Source organism: Sciurus carolinensis, chromosome 13 (assembly GCF_902686445.1).
Source record: "Sciurus carolinensis chromosome 13, mSciCar1.2, whole genome shotgun sequence".
Lineage (NCBI taxonomy): Eukaryota > Metazoa > Chordata > Mammalia > Rodentia > Sciuridae > Sciurus > Sciurus carolinensis.
Genome location: NC_062225.1, coordinates 88631321 through 88648516, shown reverse-complemented (window position 1 = coordinate 88648516; position 17196 = coordinate 88631321). Strand labels below are relative to the sequence as shown.

General features: G+C 47.2%; 1 protein-coding gene across 6 annotated transcripts in view; it reads right to left on the bottom strand.

The window, feature by feature from the left end:
* The window catches only part of Mboat2 (membrane bound O-acyltransferase domain containing 2), a 137419-nt gene that overhangs the window by 25776 nt on the left and 94447 nt on the right, over window positions 1-17196 (bottom strand). For 4 of the 6 annotated variants that reach the window (XM_047523111.1, XM_047523106.1, XM_047523107.1 and 1 more), the window contains 2 exons: window positions 9444-9499; window positions 4589-4643 (listed from right to left, as the gene is read on the bottom strand). In XM_047523111.1, coding sequence (XP_047379067.1) covers window positions 4589-4643; window positions 9444-9499 — 111 coding nt within the window. The remainder of the gene's footprint in view (window positions 1-4588; window positions 4644-9443; window positions 9500-17196) is intronic. The other 2 variants (XM_047523110.1, XM_047523109.1) reach the window with 1 other exon arrangement.

Genomic DNA, 17196 nt, shown 5'->3' with positions numbered 1-17196 from the left:
TCTGAAAACACTTTTATTTCATTGCCTTGAGGTCCATCCAAATGACATGTGGTACCCAAAGTCTACCAAGCATCCTACTTCTCAATGTGAACGCAGGGTAAAGACAAGTGGTCAGTGCAGACGACTTCAGACTACACGTTATCACACAAATGAGTAAGGGACGTGTGTGTTTATTTCTTAACACCAGTTCTACTAACTGAAGTCTACTGCTTGCTGCCAATTACAAACCACAGCAAATGAAAGGAAGAACCTGGGAGGAACTGAACAGTGTTCTTGAACATGCTATAATCCTTTTCTCTAAATACAACAAGCTCTCTCTTAAAAACACACTCTGGACAAGAGGAGTGTGTGTGTGTGTGTGTGTGTGTGTTATGTTTACTTAAAAAATAATCAACGAACAACACAATACATCCTGCCCTCTGGCACTGTTGAGGTGAAAAGTCAAAGCTCCTTTTCTAATTTTTTCAGAATTATTTTTCTACATTTAAGGATTTGGAATCATTTTTCAAAACAGAATTTCAGCTTTGTTTTTCTTTTAACTTTATTTTGTTTAGTTTTGTATGCAGAGCTGAGGATGGAACCTAGTGCCTCATGCATGCTAGGCAAGCGCTCCACCACTGAGTCACAATCCCAGCCCACAAACTGGAACCTCAAATATTTTCCCTTCAAAGTTCAAAGCTGATGGGTAAGAATGTTTCCAGCAGATTCGCTGTTGGCTCTTCCTACGTAACGCCAACCCAAAACGCTCTCTCACCGCACCAAACACTGGACAGGCACCTGCAATCTCTGGGGAACAAGAGCAGTCCGTGTCCTCGGGCCACACAGCTCCACTCTCCTCATCGATCCTTTCCAGACTCAAACCTGGGTCAGGTGGCCAGAGAATGGCTCACTCACCAAGCCATATTGCTGTCTCGAAATTTGCAAGGCAGGAGATAATGCTTAACTGGGAAACTTGCTGAAATAACTGTGGCTCAAATGTCACGTTGAACAAGTAATTTTATGTACTGACATAATCTCTGCTATTAAAATGGGGACTTAAGCCTAACTGTGATACTTCTTCATGATATTAAATCAAATATTCGCTCTTTCATTCCAACAATATTGACTTGGTATCAACTATGTGTGGTCTCAGGTTAGGATTTCTCAGCCTCAGAATCACGGACACTTTTGACAATAGTTTCCTGTTGTGGGGACTGTCCTGTGCACTTAGAATGTCCGACAGCGTCCTTAGCCTGTACCCACCTGATGTCAGTAACGCCACCCCTCCCCAGTTGAGACAATTCAAAATGCCTCTAGACCTCGTCAAATGTCTCTGGGGGCAGAATCATTCTCCTTAGTAAAGCACTACTTAGGTGATAGGTTTTCAGGTGACAGGGAGAGTGACAATTAAGATAAATATGCTGTGTAACATTTGACAGTAACAAACATTATGAAGAAAATCAAGGACATGCCAAGGGCTAGAAAGTGAAGGGAGGGAAGGGAAGGAATTTTTAATGGGTGGTCTGAGAGTTGAGAGCGGGTTGAAGCCAGGCCTGGTGGTGTGCACCTGTAATCCCAGTGACCTGGGAGGCTGAGGCAGGAGAACACCAAGTTTGAGGCCAGATTTAGCAACTTGGCAAGACCCTGTCTCAAAATAAAAAATATAAACAGGGCTAGGGCTGTGGCTCAGTGAGAGAGCACTTGCCTCGCATGTGCAAGGGCCTGGGTTCGATCCCCAGCCCCAGGAAAGAAAAAAGTGCGTGGCAGAGCTCTGGGTTCCCGCTGGGCCTCGGGCGCTGTGGCCGGGCATCTGAAAGTGATTCTAAGTCACGTGGAAGTCACTGGAGGTTTTCATCAGGAAGGCACTAACAGAACCCAAAGCACATGAAAAGGGTCTCTGGCCACTAGAAGGAAAGGAAGCCTCAGAGGGCAGGAAGGAAAACGGGGAGACGAGTTAGGAAAGGGGGAGCCTGCCCAGTGGAAACGAGGGGCTGGGCTGCGCCGACAGTAGCGGGGATGTGAAGCGTGGCCGGCTCGAGGGCTGGTAGAGCCGATTTGTGGTAAGAAATCGGGAGTCTGCTCATATCCCCCTAAGCCACCAGTGATAGAGGGGACTGTGATTATCCACAAGGTGAGAAACAGATGGGTGGGGAAGGAAGAGGAGGGCAGAATCGGGAGTTCTGCGTTGAACACGCCCACCAGCACCAACTACCTACCACCAGCTGCTGGTGGAAACGACAGTGGGCGTACGAGGCTGGAGCTCAGGAGAGACAGCAGCATGCAGAGCGTGCGTGAGGCAGCTGGGCTGCGTGTGGGCACCCGGAAAACCAAGACGTTCAGGTCTGCACCTTGGAGTACACCAGGCGTTCACGGGAGGGCAGAGGACTCAGCAACAGAGACCAAGGGACAGGGATGGAAGAGGAAGACCCAAAGATGCAGTACCCTGGACAGCGGGCAAGAAAGACATCTCACAGTCAGGGGTCAGCGGGCACCAGTGAAATGTGCTAAGACTAAGGGCGACCTGGAAAGAATGGGGTCAAAACCTGTCTGCAGGGGCAGAAGAGGGAAAGGGCCGGGTGCCGAAGAAAAACGCCAGAAGCAAGCGTCTGCTGCTCGGGGTGGGATGAGCCCACAGAGGGGGAAGAAAGGAGGAAGAGCGCAGAGCCCGTGCAGAAGGGAAGTGGGTTCCAGCCACGGGATACCGGGCACAAGCAAAGAAGCAGAGACTTTACGGCAGGTTTTGGGCAGGTTAATGGGGTACTACTTCTGTCTGTTTTTGTTGCTGTTTTCGTGGTGCTGAGGATGGAGCCCTCACCCACGCTGGCCCAGAGTTCTACTAAGCCACATTCCCAGCCCATCTGGGAGGCTTTGGGATTGCAGAACGAAGTAGAGTTGCTTTTGTTTCCTCCGATAAAATGAAATTTGGAAGTATGGGTAGAAAGGAGACTGTACACTGTTGCAAGAGAGTGAGGGAACTATGGAAACGCAGCAATACTGCTGGCAACAGCAAGGCCGGTGCCTGAAACCTGGGGTAGCAAATTCAACCCACAGTAGCTACAGTGCAATGTTTTCCACTCAGCTTCCCTCCACTGTTCGGGCAGGTGGAGAGCTGAATTTAACTAGGTTTGGGGATCTGCCAGATGGCTATTCGAGATGGAAAGGGGAAACGGAGCAGAGGAACACTGGACCGAGAACTTGGAAAGGTTGGAGAACCAGATCCATTGACCCTCCATCAGTCAGTACACTCAAGAGGCTATGAACTCCCTATGTAAATTTATGATTACACAAATGGTATGCATTTACGCCACGTACAAACAGAAACAGCGTGTATCCTATTTGTTTACAATAAAAAAAAAAAAAAGAGGCTATGAACTGGTAACAAAAAGAGAATATCAAAACAACAATTTTTTATGCTGATATATACTTTTCTTTTTTTTATTTGTTCTAATTAGTTATACATGACAGTAGAATGTATTTTGACACAACATATATAAATGGAGTATAACTCCTCATTCTTTCAAATGTACACAATGTAGATTTACACTGGTCGTATAATCATATATGCCCATAGGGTAATAATGTCTGATTCATTCTACTGTCCTTCCTACCTCATACCTCCTCTCCTCCCTTCACTCCCCTCTGTCCAATCCGAAGTACCTCTATTCTTCCCTAGTCCCCCACCCTTATTGTGAATCAGCATCTGCATATCAGAGAAAACATTCGGTCTTTGGTTCTTTGGGACTGACTTATTTTGCTTTGTATGATGTTCTCCAGTTCCATCCATTTATTGGCAAATGCTATAATTTCATTCTTCTTTAAGGCCAAGAAATATTCCATTGTGTATATATATATTACAATTTCTTTATCCACAAAATAGAACATTTTTAAAGGTGGGGAAAACATTAGAAGAAACCTAAGGTGTGCTCCTTGAGATCAAAGGTGAACTAACTACTGCCACCAAATATCATCTCATTCTTCTAGAGGATGTGTACTTATCAGTTGCAGATTTAAGAACAAGTACTCCATAGGAATTTTTTCTTTAACTAAAATGAGTATCTGATCTCTGATTATATTAGACTGAGAAAGACCTTGCGAGACATTAAGCTATTTTTTAGATTACCCTTCAGGGTATTGGTACCAAATGAAGAAGCAACCTATGCCAGAATGAATTCCTCAAGTAACAATAAGCAAGGCCCGAATGGGTCTCTATTACTTCAAAACATGGAGTCTGTGTGCTGTACTGAGATATTCTGTCTCAGCCCAATGCCCGTTATCGATGGTGGCTAAGAATGGTGGCTACAACTATGGCCAGTACCTACTACATGGGAGACATACTATCATCCTGCCTTAAAGGAACTCAAGAGTCCCAGAGACAAAAACTTGGCAGATGGCCTCTTGGTCCACTCCATGAATACCCAGGCAAGGGTCTAGGGGAGCTAGTCTCACAGGGCAAGGTCTGGTGGCCGGGAGGTAGGAGAGGGAGGCAGCCTGGGCCTTCCTGAACCAGGCACATCTAGAAGGATCAAGAAGCCTTGGCCACATGAGTGGCCCACTGTCCTAGGCAGAGGTGGCCCATGAACCTGGCAGGACATAATGCAGAGACACATACCTTACAGCCAAGCCCCTCTGTGATGGAGTCAGTTCTTCATCTTTTCGAAACATCCCTGAGAAACAAAAATTGGTAATTTTATCAATTATGAATTCTCACAAGAATGGCATTTTTCCCCACTCACACTTACATCACTTGAAATTCACGCTATACTCTCAATTTAACAATTGTCCCTTTCTTTCTCATGGCAACAGTTTCAATCATGTGAAAGGACCATCGTGTAATCCAACACATCCAGGTCTGTGTAAGATAAACAGCACATTGTCAGGAAACAAAGCCACTAATATGACTGCTCTATGAAGGAAATTGTTGTTAAATTTAAAAATTTCCAAAATGCTAGTTTTTTTTTTTTTTTCTGTGCTGGGGATCGAACCCAGGGCCTTGTGCTTGCAAGGCAAGCACTCTACCGACTGAGCTATCTCCCCAGCCCATGCTAGTACTTTTTAAACTTACAAATGTATTAAGTCTTAACAGTAAATGCTATGACTTTTCAAAAAAGGGGACTTAATTTTTTTAAATTATTGATGATTTAAATAACTAAACATCAGTGCTAGGAAGTAGAATCTGAAAATAAAGCAAGGAATAATTTCCTTACTCCACATGACTCCAGTGAATGGAAACTGAACTCAAATACTTCAAGTTCAAATATATATTTATTCTTCCCAAACAGAAGGTTATTGTTATGACTACCTATCAATTTACTAGGATTCCTAACCTTTAAAAAATATATACCCTAAATCCAATTTAAAGACCAAAGGGGGACTAAATTAAGAAGCAAATAACAGACTTAGGAAATATTTGCAGCAAATATGATACAATGTTAACATCCCCCTAAAAATCCCAACCAAACCAACTAAAAAACATAAAGGCAGACAAACATGAAAAACAAACCACAAAAGAAGCAAGCATTCAATTAACGTATGAAATGCTACTTTCATGATTAATCATGACGGATTTAAAAGCAATTTCATTAACAATGAAAATATGATCATAACACGATCTCAATTATATAACACATTTTTATGTTACTATGTATGTATACAAAACAAAGATGAGAAGAAAATTGTTACTGTCTTTAAATACCCCAGGAACTATGCTAGGCATTGGGGTAAAAGCAGAGGAAAAGGAATTCCCTGCTTTTGCAGCACTTATATTCTGGTAGGAAGAAAGAGTATAAATAAATAAATGAACTAAGAAGAACTCATATCAGCTTCCTCTCCACCAGCAGAGAAAAACACTTAGAATTTTTGTTTTCAGACTCTAACCAAAGGACTCTGAGCAAAGGAAATAATCAAAGATGTGATCTGAAATGTACCAAGGATCATCAAAGCCTTATACATAATAGAAAAAAGAAAGAAACTACCTATGTATACAACAATTAGGGAATGGGCTAATAATTGTATATATACTTTTGACAATTATATAAAAAGAAAACCAGGTTTCCTAACTGGAAAAACGTTAGTAAAAAGCAGCTCTGGCTGAGGAGACACAAAGGATCATTATTCTTTTCTTTGAACTTGTTAGTATTTTCAAATTTCCTTCATTGAACATATACCTACTTTTTGTAATCAAGAAGGAAAAAAAAAAAAAAAGGAAAAAAAAAAAAACTAACACTGAAGACAAGAGAAAGTAAAGGGTAGTCAGGAAGAAGCCCAGAGGAAGATTACTGGGACTTCTAACAATTCTGCTTTCTTTCCCCATGTCAGAAATATTGCTATTCATCATTTTCTTAAAAACAAAAAGAAACCAAGGTGGTTTCTCTGGAAATGAAGATAAGTACTTTTTAGGAAAACACCTTAACATTCTGTGGGCAGGGGATATTATTCCTTTTACCAGGAATGGACCATGTTAACAGCTCCATCTGTGAGGCCGAGCTAGGCGCCATGTAACCTTTTCACTGTTTGAATTCAGCATCTCCAAGCCTTTGGTGTGGGTGGGCTTCTCTATCAGTTTAGTCTGCCTTCCTGACCACACAGGCTATTATCATTTTTGAGTAGTAAATGAGCCAAGGAAAGTAGCATGGAGCTTGAAGGAGATTTTCATAGAACAATTCTGTTACAAGTTTCCCTGTACAACAAAATCAGCCTCCCCTCTCAGTTCAGAATTGGGGTATTTAAAATAGAACGACCAGAAACAGATTAAAGACAAGACACTAGATTTTAAAGCCAGAAGTCAAACCAAGTACAAATCATGCAGCCCAGCATCTGATAGGAACAAGGCTCCCCAGCCTCCCACATCAGGCACAAGCCCCAGCTACGCTTCGGTCCTCTTATGAGGTGCCAGAGAAAGCAAGTCACACACTCCTACAGCCAGGCAACAAGCCAAACTTCAGGACAACACACTACCGCTACTTTCCATCATCCACCCTGAGGCTTCAGCCATGCCCTACACACATTTCAAACCAGAAGGGGAGGGAGGGAGGCCTGATTCTGAGAGGGTGATGAGATGTCTCAAAACCATGCCTAGAAGTTTCCAAGACCAAAGAGCACCTGCTTCCTGAAGCTGCTTGTGTGAGCACTGCGCTCTGGCTGGCAGCCACAGGAGTGTCCAGGACAAGCAGAGGAAGCCCACAGGCTAAGCCTGCTGTCCTTAGAAGGCCTGCTGGTAAGAAGGTTGACCCATGGCTAAGGTGGGCACTTAGCTGGCAAACAGTTCCCACACCCATACAAATGTTCTTTTTTGCCAGGTGCAGTGGGGCATGCCTGTAATCCCAGCGACTTGGGAGGCTGAAGCAGAAGGATCACAAGTCTAAGGCCAGACTCAGCTAATGAAGCCATATGACTTACCAAGACCCTGTCTCAAAACAAAAACTAAAAAAGGTCTGGGGATGTGGCTCAGTGGTAAAGTACCCCTGAGTTCAATACCCAGTACCAAAAGGCGGCGTGGGGGTGGGGATAAGTGTTGCTCATGCTTGACAGTTTGTGCCAACAAGACTGTGGTTTAGCCCTGCTCACCCTCTGGGTGCCTACGTGAGAGGCCTGGAAAAGCTCTGGGTGCTGAGTCACTGGCGAACTCCGGGCAGAACACACTCCTCGGAATTGCTGTGACTGCGACTGGGGACTCAGCACATCCTCTGGAACTTCACTGGGGACTCCTGGAAACCTGTGCCTCTTTTCCTCCAGACGACACTACAAGTCCTTTTGTCTTTTACCAACTTTGCCTGGAATCTTCACTGTAGTAAACATCAGGCGTAAATTCAATGACATGCTGAGTTGCATGCATCACCCAGTGTGGGCTGGGGGTCCCTGACACACAGATGAGGAGGCCCTCCTTTGTAAGACTGCTGAGGGCCAACCCCCGGCCCCCGTGAGCATCAAGTGGCAGGAATGGATGCGGCAGGGCCCGTCTGAGAGACCGGGAGACGAACCGAGGCAAACTGCAGGAGTCACCACTTTGAAGTTGAACTCTTCCACTAGCCAAGGCGAAACAAGATCTGAACTGTTCCGAAGAAACAACTCCATTTAAAACTATTTGAAAGAACAGGTCACAAAGTAAGGTTCTGCTGTACTTTTTTATCTGAGTTAAATGTATATCATCAAGTGCTTCTAAACCAATAAAATTAGATCCCTGATCCATGACTTTCCTACGTTTTCCTTCCGGAGTCCTGGGCACCATTTGTCATCAGCAGGACCCCGAAGTCTCAGCACCTAAAGATAACTTAAAGGTTCATGAGTCTGGAGAGTCCTGCCCACTTCACTGTGAGACAATAAAAATCAGCTGTAACCATGGAAAGACCCTCCAAAATGGACCGTACGATGAATCTACACGAGAAACCTGAGGGGGACTGTGCCACTCTCCAAGATCGTCTCTACCTCAGGTGTCACTGCCTCTATGGGGACTCGGATGCCAGTTCTGCTGCTTCTGCTTCAGGTGTCTATGTGAGAAGGCACAGGCAGCGCTGCTGTTCAACACGCACTTGATCTAACAGGTGTTTGAGATTCTTAAAAGTAACCTCTTCTCTCCCTCCATTCTTCCAAAAAGCTAAGGAGCTAATTTTGCTTGTTAGTAGCAAAAGGGCAGAAGGGGCACATCCTCCCTTTCCTCACAGCTTTGCCAAGGCTGGTCCTCTAGCTGAGGAGAGGAATGCGGCTGCAGTGGGCACAGCAGCGCCCCGCGTGACCTTCCAACAGGGATGCTCCTTCCCTCGCTAAAGAAACCAGACCCTAAATTTCATGATTCAGAGTCCTAACTATTGTCATTTCCCACGGCTACATGTCCGTTCGAAATAAAATATGTAAGTGCTACACTAAAAACGTACGTAAATAAGTGCGTACGCACTGCGAATACAAAGTGGGGGGGGGTTTACAAAAATCCTAATACAAATTTAAGGCGGAGATGAAATGAGTGAACGTGGAGTTAGACCAGAAGTCTCTTTCCGTGGTCTTGTAGTTGTAGGTGGACACAATACCTGTACTTTACTTATTTACGTGTGGTGCTACATCCACAGTCCTTCCTTTGTATTTCAAATTGTCGCTAATGTGGACCAGATGACTCGATCTGCGGCTTCACTTTTTGTTGCTGGACTGAACTGAAACTCCAGGTAGGGTTGGGAAGCAGCTCCGGGCACAGCCCTTGCGGGCACAGGAGGCTCTGGGCTGGGAAGCAGGTCCGGGCACGGCCCTTGCGGGCACGGTGGGGCTCTGGGTTCCATGCCCAGGACTGCCAACAAACCCACAGAGCAAAACAAAGAAGCCCCGAGGAGGCCAGCCCGCTCCAGCAGCCGAGACCTCCAACACCCACCTCGCCCCCAGGGCCGCGCTCCGCAGGGAGCAGAGAACCAGGCTGGTATCTCAAGCAGAAGACCATTCGAATGGGACTATTTTCAGAAATGAAGAGTTAATTTCAGAATTCTTACCATCATGAATTTCGTAAGCCAAACTGGTGATCTTCTGAGTGATGATCATCATCGGGCTATGACGAGACAAAAGGCAGGAAGTTTAAATGAGGAAGGTCAAGGGGAGTTCATGCATTCCTCTTATATGACTGCAAAATTGTGACATTTCTACCACAACGCGGATTTCAAACCCAGGGGTCTTCTGTCTGTGAGCCAGTGACCAGGTCCTACCTCTTCATTTCATGCCCCAGAAAAGGAGGCCCTGAGGTCACAAGTGCAGGGCCTCAGACAACCCCTGCCTCTTGAGACCCAGCACCTCCTCAACACAGGGCTGCCAGCCCTGCCTTCAGCCCTGGGGCGGGATGGAAAGGTGGAACACACAGGCCTGGGAGAGGAGGAGGAGGAGGAGGAGGAGGAGGAGGAGAAAAGGAAGGCGTGAGAGAGGTGGGGAGCCAAGAGCACGGGAGACAGGAAGGAAGACCTGCGGCCACTCCTCCACTCTAAAAGCAGGGCGTGCCGGCAGTAGGGACCCGAGCTTGTTTAAGAACAAGAGGACTTCAAAATCAAGTTGTAAGCAAGACAACAGCAACATTTCCCCCACGTTTTATGTGTTCTAATTAAATGGATAATTTGGAAAGAAAAAATCAGCTACATAAGAAGCAGAAGCACAGGAGGGGGCTGGGGTGTGGCTCAGGGGTGGTGCTTGCCCGGCAAGCAGGGGGCCTGGGTTCTCCCCAGCACTGTAGATGCACTGAACCTTAGGTTATTTGACTTTGGGAAGGGCGGGAGGGGGGCAGGAAAATCGTGTTTTGCTTGGAGGCAACCTGTGTGCCTGGGGCCTGGAGCACCACCCCTCTCACAGCATCCTCCCAGCAGGAGGGGCAGGGAGCTGGCCCCACCAGGGGGAAACTGCTCTTCCCGTCTCACTGCTCAGAGCAGAGTCAAGCCAGTGTTGCTGGTCACCTTTGGCAAAAACTGGTGTTTCTCAACATGGCAAGAAAGGACACGCTGTCTCACAATGTCACCCACAGAGGCAAGGGTGTCCCACCTCCAGAACGCAGACAAACCGAGGGCCTCTGAGCACAAGGCTCTTCCTCTGCATCTAACAGGCCAGGGAGGAGGCAACTCCAAGACTTAAGGAAGGGTACTTTTCTTGGTTTCCACGACAACTGATTCTTACATTTAGACCACACACTCCCCAGAACCTAATCGGTCAACCTAATCCCCACTCCTCTGAATAGTGCATTGCCTTCAGGGCTCTGCAAGACCATCCTTCATGACCTTAAGGACCATAAACCTGCCCCACCCCTTACATCCCCCTGGGAGAAAAGCATCACTTTCCTTACCCTGCATAATCCTCCCCTTAGTTTAGCTTACCAGTGAATCATGAAAGCCATTTCAGTCCTAAAGTCTAATCCCATGTCACCTTAAAACATAATTAACTGATAAAATGATTACTAAATCTACATCGACTCAGTGACGTGTTAAGCTTTCAGGTATCATACATAAGACGCTCAGCAGACACAGGCTTTCTGAATGTTTGCCTTCACTGTCCCACCTGTGCTCTCTGCACCTTCATGAAACTTCCATTTCACCAGGTGCAGGGGATGCAGGACCTCAGAATATTGTGCTGAACTGGGAGAATAGATGGTATAGGATGCACGTGGGTTTCAAGACTCATGCTCCCCCACGGAGGGAACGAAGGCAGGGGGCAGGCCCGAGGACTCCAGCCGCTCATGCCATGCAGCTGCCTGCCCGTGGGCTACTCTCCTGGCGCGGTTACCCAAGAGCTGCCTCCCCTCCTCTGAGTCTCAGCCTAAGTCACTCTGTCCACGAGGCGCAACGGACCCCTGTCAAACAGCTCCCTCTGCACAGAAGTGCGCGCGCGCGCGCGCTCTCTCTCTCTCTCTCTCTCTCTCTCTCTCTCACACGCACACACACACCTTTCATCTCATCTCAGCTTCTTGTCTCTTTCTTTCAGGGTGTCTTCCATGTTCATAGTTCTTGTATTCATTACATTACGATGGTTGGTTTTAAAGTGTCTGCCTTCTTCCTTTACTTATTTATATTTTTGGTGGTACTAGGGACTGACGACACAAAGTCACATCTGCAGTCCTTTTTTTAAAAATTGTGAGCCAGGGTCTTGCTCAATTGCCAGGCTGGCCTCAAACTTACAATCCTCCTGTCTCAGCCTCCCGAGTAGCTGGATTACAGGGTACACCACTGTGCCCAGCAGTCTCTCTCTAGACAAAGTCCATGAGGTGGGGAAGGTGAACATCCTGTGACTGAACCTACAGCACACAGCACTGCCTGGCGTAAGATATGAGGTGAAGGAATACTGTAAAAATACAAAATGAAGTGAACCTGCTGGGTGTCCAGTCGAGATGTTTCTCCTGCTACGGGCGGTGACAGTCCTCCACATCTGTTCACTGTCATCACTGAAAGCATCTGTCATACCAAAGTAAGATCGTTTACTTCTGTTACCACAAAAAAGTCATGAACTACTCAACGGCAGGATCGCTGCCTCGTCTCTGTGCCTTCAGAAACCGACACGTGATGTGCAAAATATGGCCTGGTTTATCACTCGGTCTCATGGTCGTTTCTGTTTCCTTTACTGGCGATTGTCAGCCCCAAACATTCCCTTTGGGTTTAAATGGGTCCAACTGCCTCTGGCCCACCCTGTCTTCGGGGGGACGGTGACTAAGAGTGGAAGAGCAGAAGGCAAACTCACTACCGAGTGACCTCGAGGGAGTAAGAAAGGGAAGTCACTGTGGGATGAAAGGGCTGCCTGCAGTCCAGAGCGAGCTGCAGGTGGGCAGAAGACTCCACTCTGGTGCAGCACACACCACAGAGCGCCGGGGTGCAGAGCCAACGGACCACGTGGACCTGGCCCCAACAGCAGGACCCGCCGGACAGAGGAGCAGCCCTCAGGGAAGCCAACCCGCTACCCACAGAAGCAAGTTGCAGTTTTCAACAGCGCGATCTGTTCCAAAATATCTTTTTCAGGACAATCAGAGTGACTCTCACAAGTACTTCACTCTCATCTTTACTGACACTTTAACTCTCCACTGGTTTTGTATGGAAAGGAACTCCTAACCTATATACTTTCCCAGGACCCAGGACCCAGGAAAGTCTGAGATAGCTGCCCGTTTCCCAGGGGAAGATGGAGCCAGAGGGCAGGCAGTGGGAGTAGAAGGCTCCAGGGACCAATCGAGGAGGCGTCGGACGGGGCTTCTTCCTTCTACGTCACAACATCTCTGCACCTAAGTGGCATTATAGGTATTTCCTTCCAGGGAGACTCTGCCAGGAATGTGGGAAAACATGGAATCTAACTAGTCAAATAAATACTTAAACTAATGGAACAGTTTCAGCTAATACAAAATAAAATACTCGTGAAGAATTTTGAAACCCGACTTTCTGAAACAAAAAGGGGAGAGGGTTGTAAAAAATTCAAAAAATATTTACACATTGTCCCTAAGAAGAACGAGTAGGGCAGAACGGGCCCCATCCCAGTGGACACTCAGCTGCCATTAAACACTACTGGAGAACGAGGGGCTAAGTACATGCATGCTCCTGAGGCTCCGTCATCTCTCCCCACTGCCGACTCGGTGATGCTTGCGTGTCAATCCCACAAAGCCTCTGCAAGGGCCTTCTAGGGAAGTGACGGCTTCACACCAGAACATCAATCACCCAAGTCCCAGGAAAACTGCAATCCCTCCCTCCCAGTCACCGCTAAGGACACAAACCAACCCCGCCTGCTCACGGTCACGTAGGCTGGACAGCTCGCTGAGGGAGCAGAGTCCTGCACTCATGCACCTGCTTCCTCCCTCATTCAGAAAACAAGTATTCAGTGGGCATTTAAGATGCACCAAGCACGTTCTAGGCGCTGGAGACAGAGGGAACCAGACCAGGTCCTTGGTGTGGGGAAGAGCAGGGGAGAAAGACGGCTTATACGGGAACAGGCAGGTGACCACGGGCATGCCAGATGCTACCCCGAGACGCATAGCAAATTGAAACAGGGCCCACAGGAGGGAGTGCAACGCAAGTGGGCCCCGGCCGCACCCAGAGAGTGGCTGGTAACAGAACAAGCCTGGACACCCAGGACGGAGCTCCCAGGACAAAGGCGAGTTCAGCAGCCCATGGACACAAGTGCAACTGCACAGGGGTTGAGGAGGACAGGTCAACTCAAGACAGGCAGCAGAAGACAGAGCTGGCAGCTTCTGCAGGCACAGTGGCGTCAATCTGAGGCAGAAACAACTGAATTGACTTAGGCCATGAGTGACTAGGTTCTAAAGGGAAACATTCTGACTCGGGGTTGAACAAAGACTGAGGGGTAGAGGGCAGGTGGGAGGGGACGGTGGCTCAGACCAGGGGGACAGCACAGGTGGTCTGCAGCCAATTCCAGGCATGTTCTGAAGGTGAAGACGCAGGGCTGGATGAGGACTTGATAACACACCTGATGCTGGGCTTGACACCTGGATTTTGAACACGATACTGACTACAAGATTGGGGCCGACCAGGGAGGAATGCAGGGAGCAGAGACCACAGGGAAGGGGTGCCAGCTGAGCAGTGTGCTGGGGGTGAGACGCCCACAGGACCCACAAGAGGACACGTGGGATGTGCTGAAGAGGCGGTTGGACACCGAGGTCAGAAACACAAACCCGACTGCACCCTCTGCCACTGTGGAAGAGGGGCCGTTATTCAACGTTCTCACAGCAGTCCTGGTCTGTGAAAGGGACTCGAAATGCCACTGTGAGGTCCAGTGAAATGGCATTGTGACAAAGCCTCATACGGTGCTGCAAAGCGCTAGCCCCATTCCACAGTCGGGCCTTCTAGTACATGAGGGAACTGCCACCAAGTGCGAGGCCCTGAAGGGACACAAGCATCATGTGGGCAGCACTGCTCCTGCAGAGGCTTCCTGCCTAGAGCAGGATCAGCAGGCCCATGAGCACAGTGGTCCCCTCACCTTCAGGTACGACGTTCATGGTTTTGATTACCTAATGCCAAACAGTCTGAAAATACCAAATGGAAAACTCCAGAAACCCTCACTTCCTGAGTTGTAAACGGCATGCAGTTCTGCTTCACATGATGAAATCCTGTGCCCTGCCTCTGTCTCGCTGGGGACAGGAGCCACTCCTTGTCCCTGCTGCAGCTGCCACCCATCTCCAGTCCTCTCCTGGGCATCTCAGTGCTTGTGCCTGAGGACCTCACTTCACTGGGTAACGTCCCCAGGTGCGAGAATTCCAGACAGGCCCAAGGGGAGCTATGAGGCACTTCCCTTCGTGAATGTGGTATTTACCATGGCTACGTGAGTACAGGAACAGGCACCGGTTCAGAGGTCTGGTGCCACTGTGGTTCCAGGCACGTCCCGTGGGTCTCAGGTGTGCTTCCTACGGGAAAAGGGGCTACTGTGCCCATATCAACAAAGGTTAAGAGCCGAGTAGGAGAGCTGAAATGTGCAGAGGTGAGGGAAACACCACACTGAGAGTCAAGTGGGGAACCTCTCAAGTACGTCGTTTAATTCAGTCCTTCAAGATCTGGGAGGTCTGAACAGGCAGATGTGGCCGGAAAGCTGAGAACAGGGTAAACAAAAGTATTGAAAAAGAAAGAACAGAGGGGACAGACCTGTGCACCTGGGGACGTTACCCAGTGAAGTGAGGTCCTCAGGCACAAGCACTGGGATGCCCAGGAGAGGACTGGAGATGGGTGGCAGCTGCAGCAGGGACAAGGAGTGGCTCCTGACCCCGGCGAGACAGAGGCAGGGCACAGGATTTCATCATGTGAAGCAGAACTGCATGCCGTTTAAAACTCAGGAAGTGAGGGTTTCTGGAGTTTTCCATTTGGTATTTTAAGAAGCACTGTATTTTTTTTTTTTTTAAATTAGAGCATAATGTTATATGTAGAAGTTGGGTTCATTTTGACAAAATCACACATGCAAGGAATTTGATTTGCTGCATTTCACCCCATTTCCCTCAGCACTGTGTATTTCTGACAGATGTTCTGCTACACTGCTCTGTGAACATACATGAACTCAGAGGAAGAGCCGGGCATGGGTGGGGGACAGGTTGTGTCTGTTTACCCATGGTAACCTGAACTCCGTTAGCAGCAGCTAGATAGGATGGTTCCTGTAGCCAAATGTAGGTCAAGGGGCTGGGAGACACTTCCATAGGATGAACTAGGATAGGTGGAACACTACGGTTTGCAGGCAGCTGGATAGTCTAGTCACTCTATTTACAACAGTCTCTGGGTTCACAGTGAGGGAGAGGAGGGTTACAAAGAGCTACAAGGGGCCTTTGTGACTCCTTTCACACAAGGCGAAGAGGTGCCTAAAATTAGACTCTGAATCTGAATGCAGCTGAATAAAGGGTGACAATCACATCTGCAGCTCTGGGGCCAAAGGGCCTGTCACTGCATGTGCTTAACAGAACTGTCACCTACAAAAGCACCTACAAGAAAGCAACCCCCACCCCCATTCCCCAAAGGACAGGCCCAGCTAAGCAACAGTGCGTCACTTACTGAGCATCTGCTACTGTCTGCTTGGCTCTAAGATGGAGTCTTGATTTGAATGGAAAATTATGCCACATATAATTTTTTTGGTAGACATGACTTACTTTGGTATGCCACATATAACTTTTTTTTTTTTTGGCACCACAGAAATCAACATTTCAATCAGAATTCATTATCTTTCTGCCAGAAAAACCACTCTTGCCTCCGACTACATTTGTCTAGGATCTACCTTTCCTTCTTCCTTCCTAACGTCCTCATGCACTTCCTGAGGAACTGGGCCAGGTTTTCCCACTGACTTAGGATCCCACCATTACTATTCTGTATTTTTATTCTTAAATCCCTGGGGGTCTCTGCTTCTTGGTCCTCATCCTGGCTTCCTTGGTTTATCTACTACTATGTCAATCCCATAATATTTGAATGACTTCCGCCTTTTTTTTTGGTGTGGGGGGTTACTGGAGATTGAACCCAGAGGTGTTCTACCCCAGAGCTCCATCCCCAGTCCTCTGTGTTGTGAGACAAGGTCTTGCTAAGTTGGCGAGACTGACCTCAGATTTGCAAGGCACCTGCCTCCTCTTCAGAGTCACTGGGACTACAGGTGTGCACCACTGCACCCAGTTTAATGACTCTTATTCTAGACAGTAGCATTTACCCTTCCAGACAGACCTTTCCACCAGTTTATCTCATCTCTGTTAAAACCCTGACTTACTGTAGTCAGTGTCAGGTTGACTAGAGGAAAATTACCATCCTTACAAAAGTGAATTTTACTATTCAAAAATGCACGAATTGATTTTCAAGTTAGTGTTCAATGTCCTAGAATAAAAATTTTAGTTTTCAGAGATCCTGTTCATTTTTTAAAACACATATTCTTAGATATTTCATAGTTTTTATTGCTTCTGAAAACTGTTTTCTAACTGGTTATTGTTGGTGTAAAGGAAAGCCATTTGTTGTTTTATATTTCTCTTATATCTATTTCCTAAGGCTAATGTGAGATCTGACAATTTCAGCTTTTCAATTTTTCCACAAATAGAAACTTCTGTTGAGTCACTTTTAGGGGCTGGGGTTGTAGTTCAGTGGCAGAGCACTTGCCTAGCACATGTGAGGCACTGGGTTCAATCATCAGCACCAAATAAAGTTATTGTACCCATCTACGACTAAAAATTTTTTTTAAAAAGAGAGTCCCTTTTATATAATCAACATTTTAAACATATCCTGAACATAATAGTATGTGTGCACACCTCTTGCAAGTAAAACTGTCCCAGACAAGAGC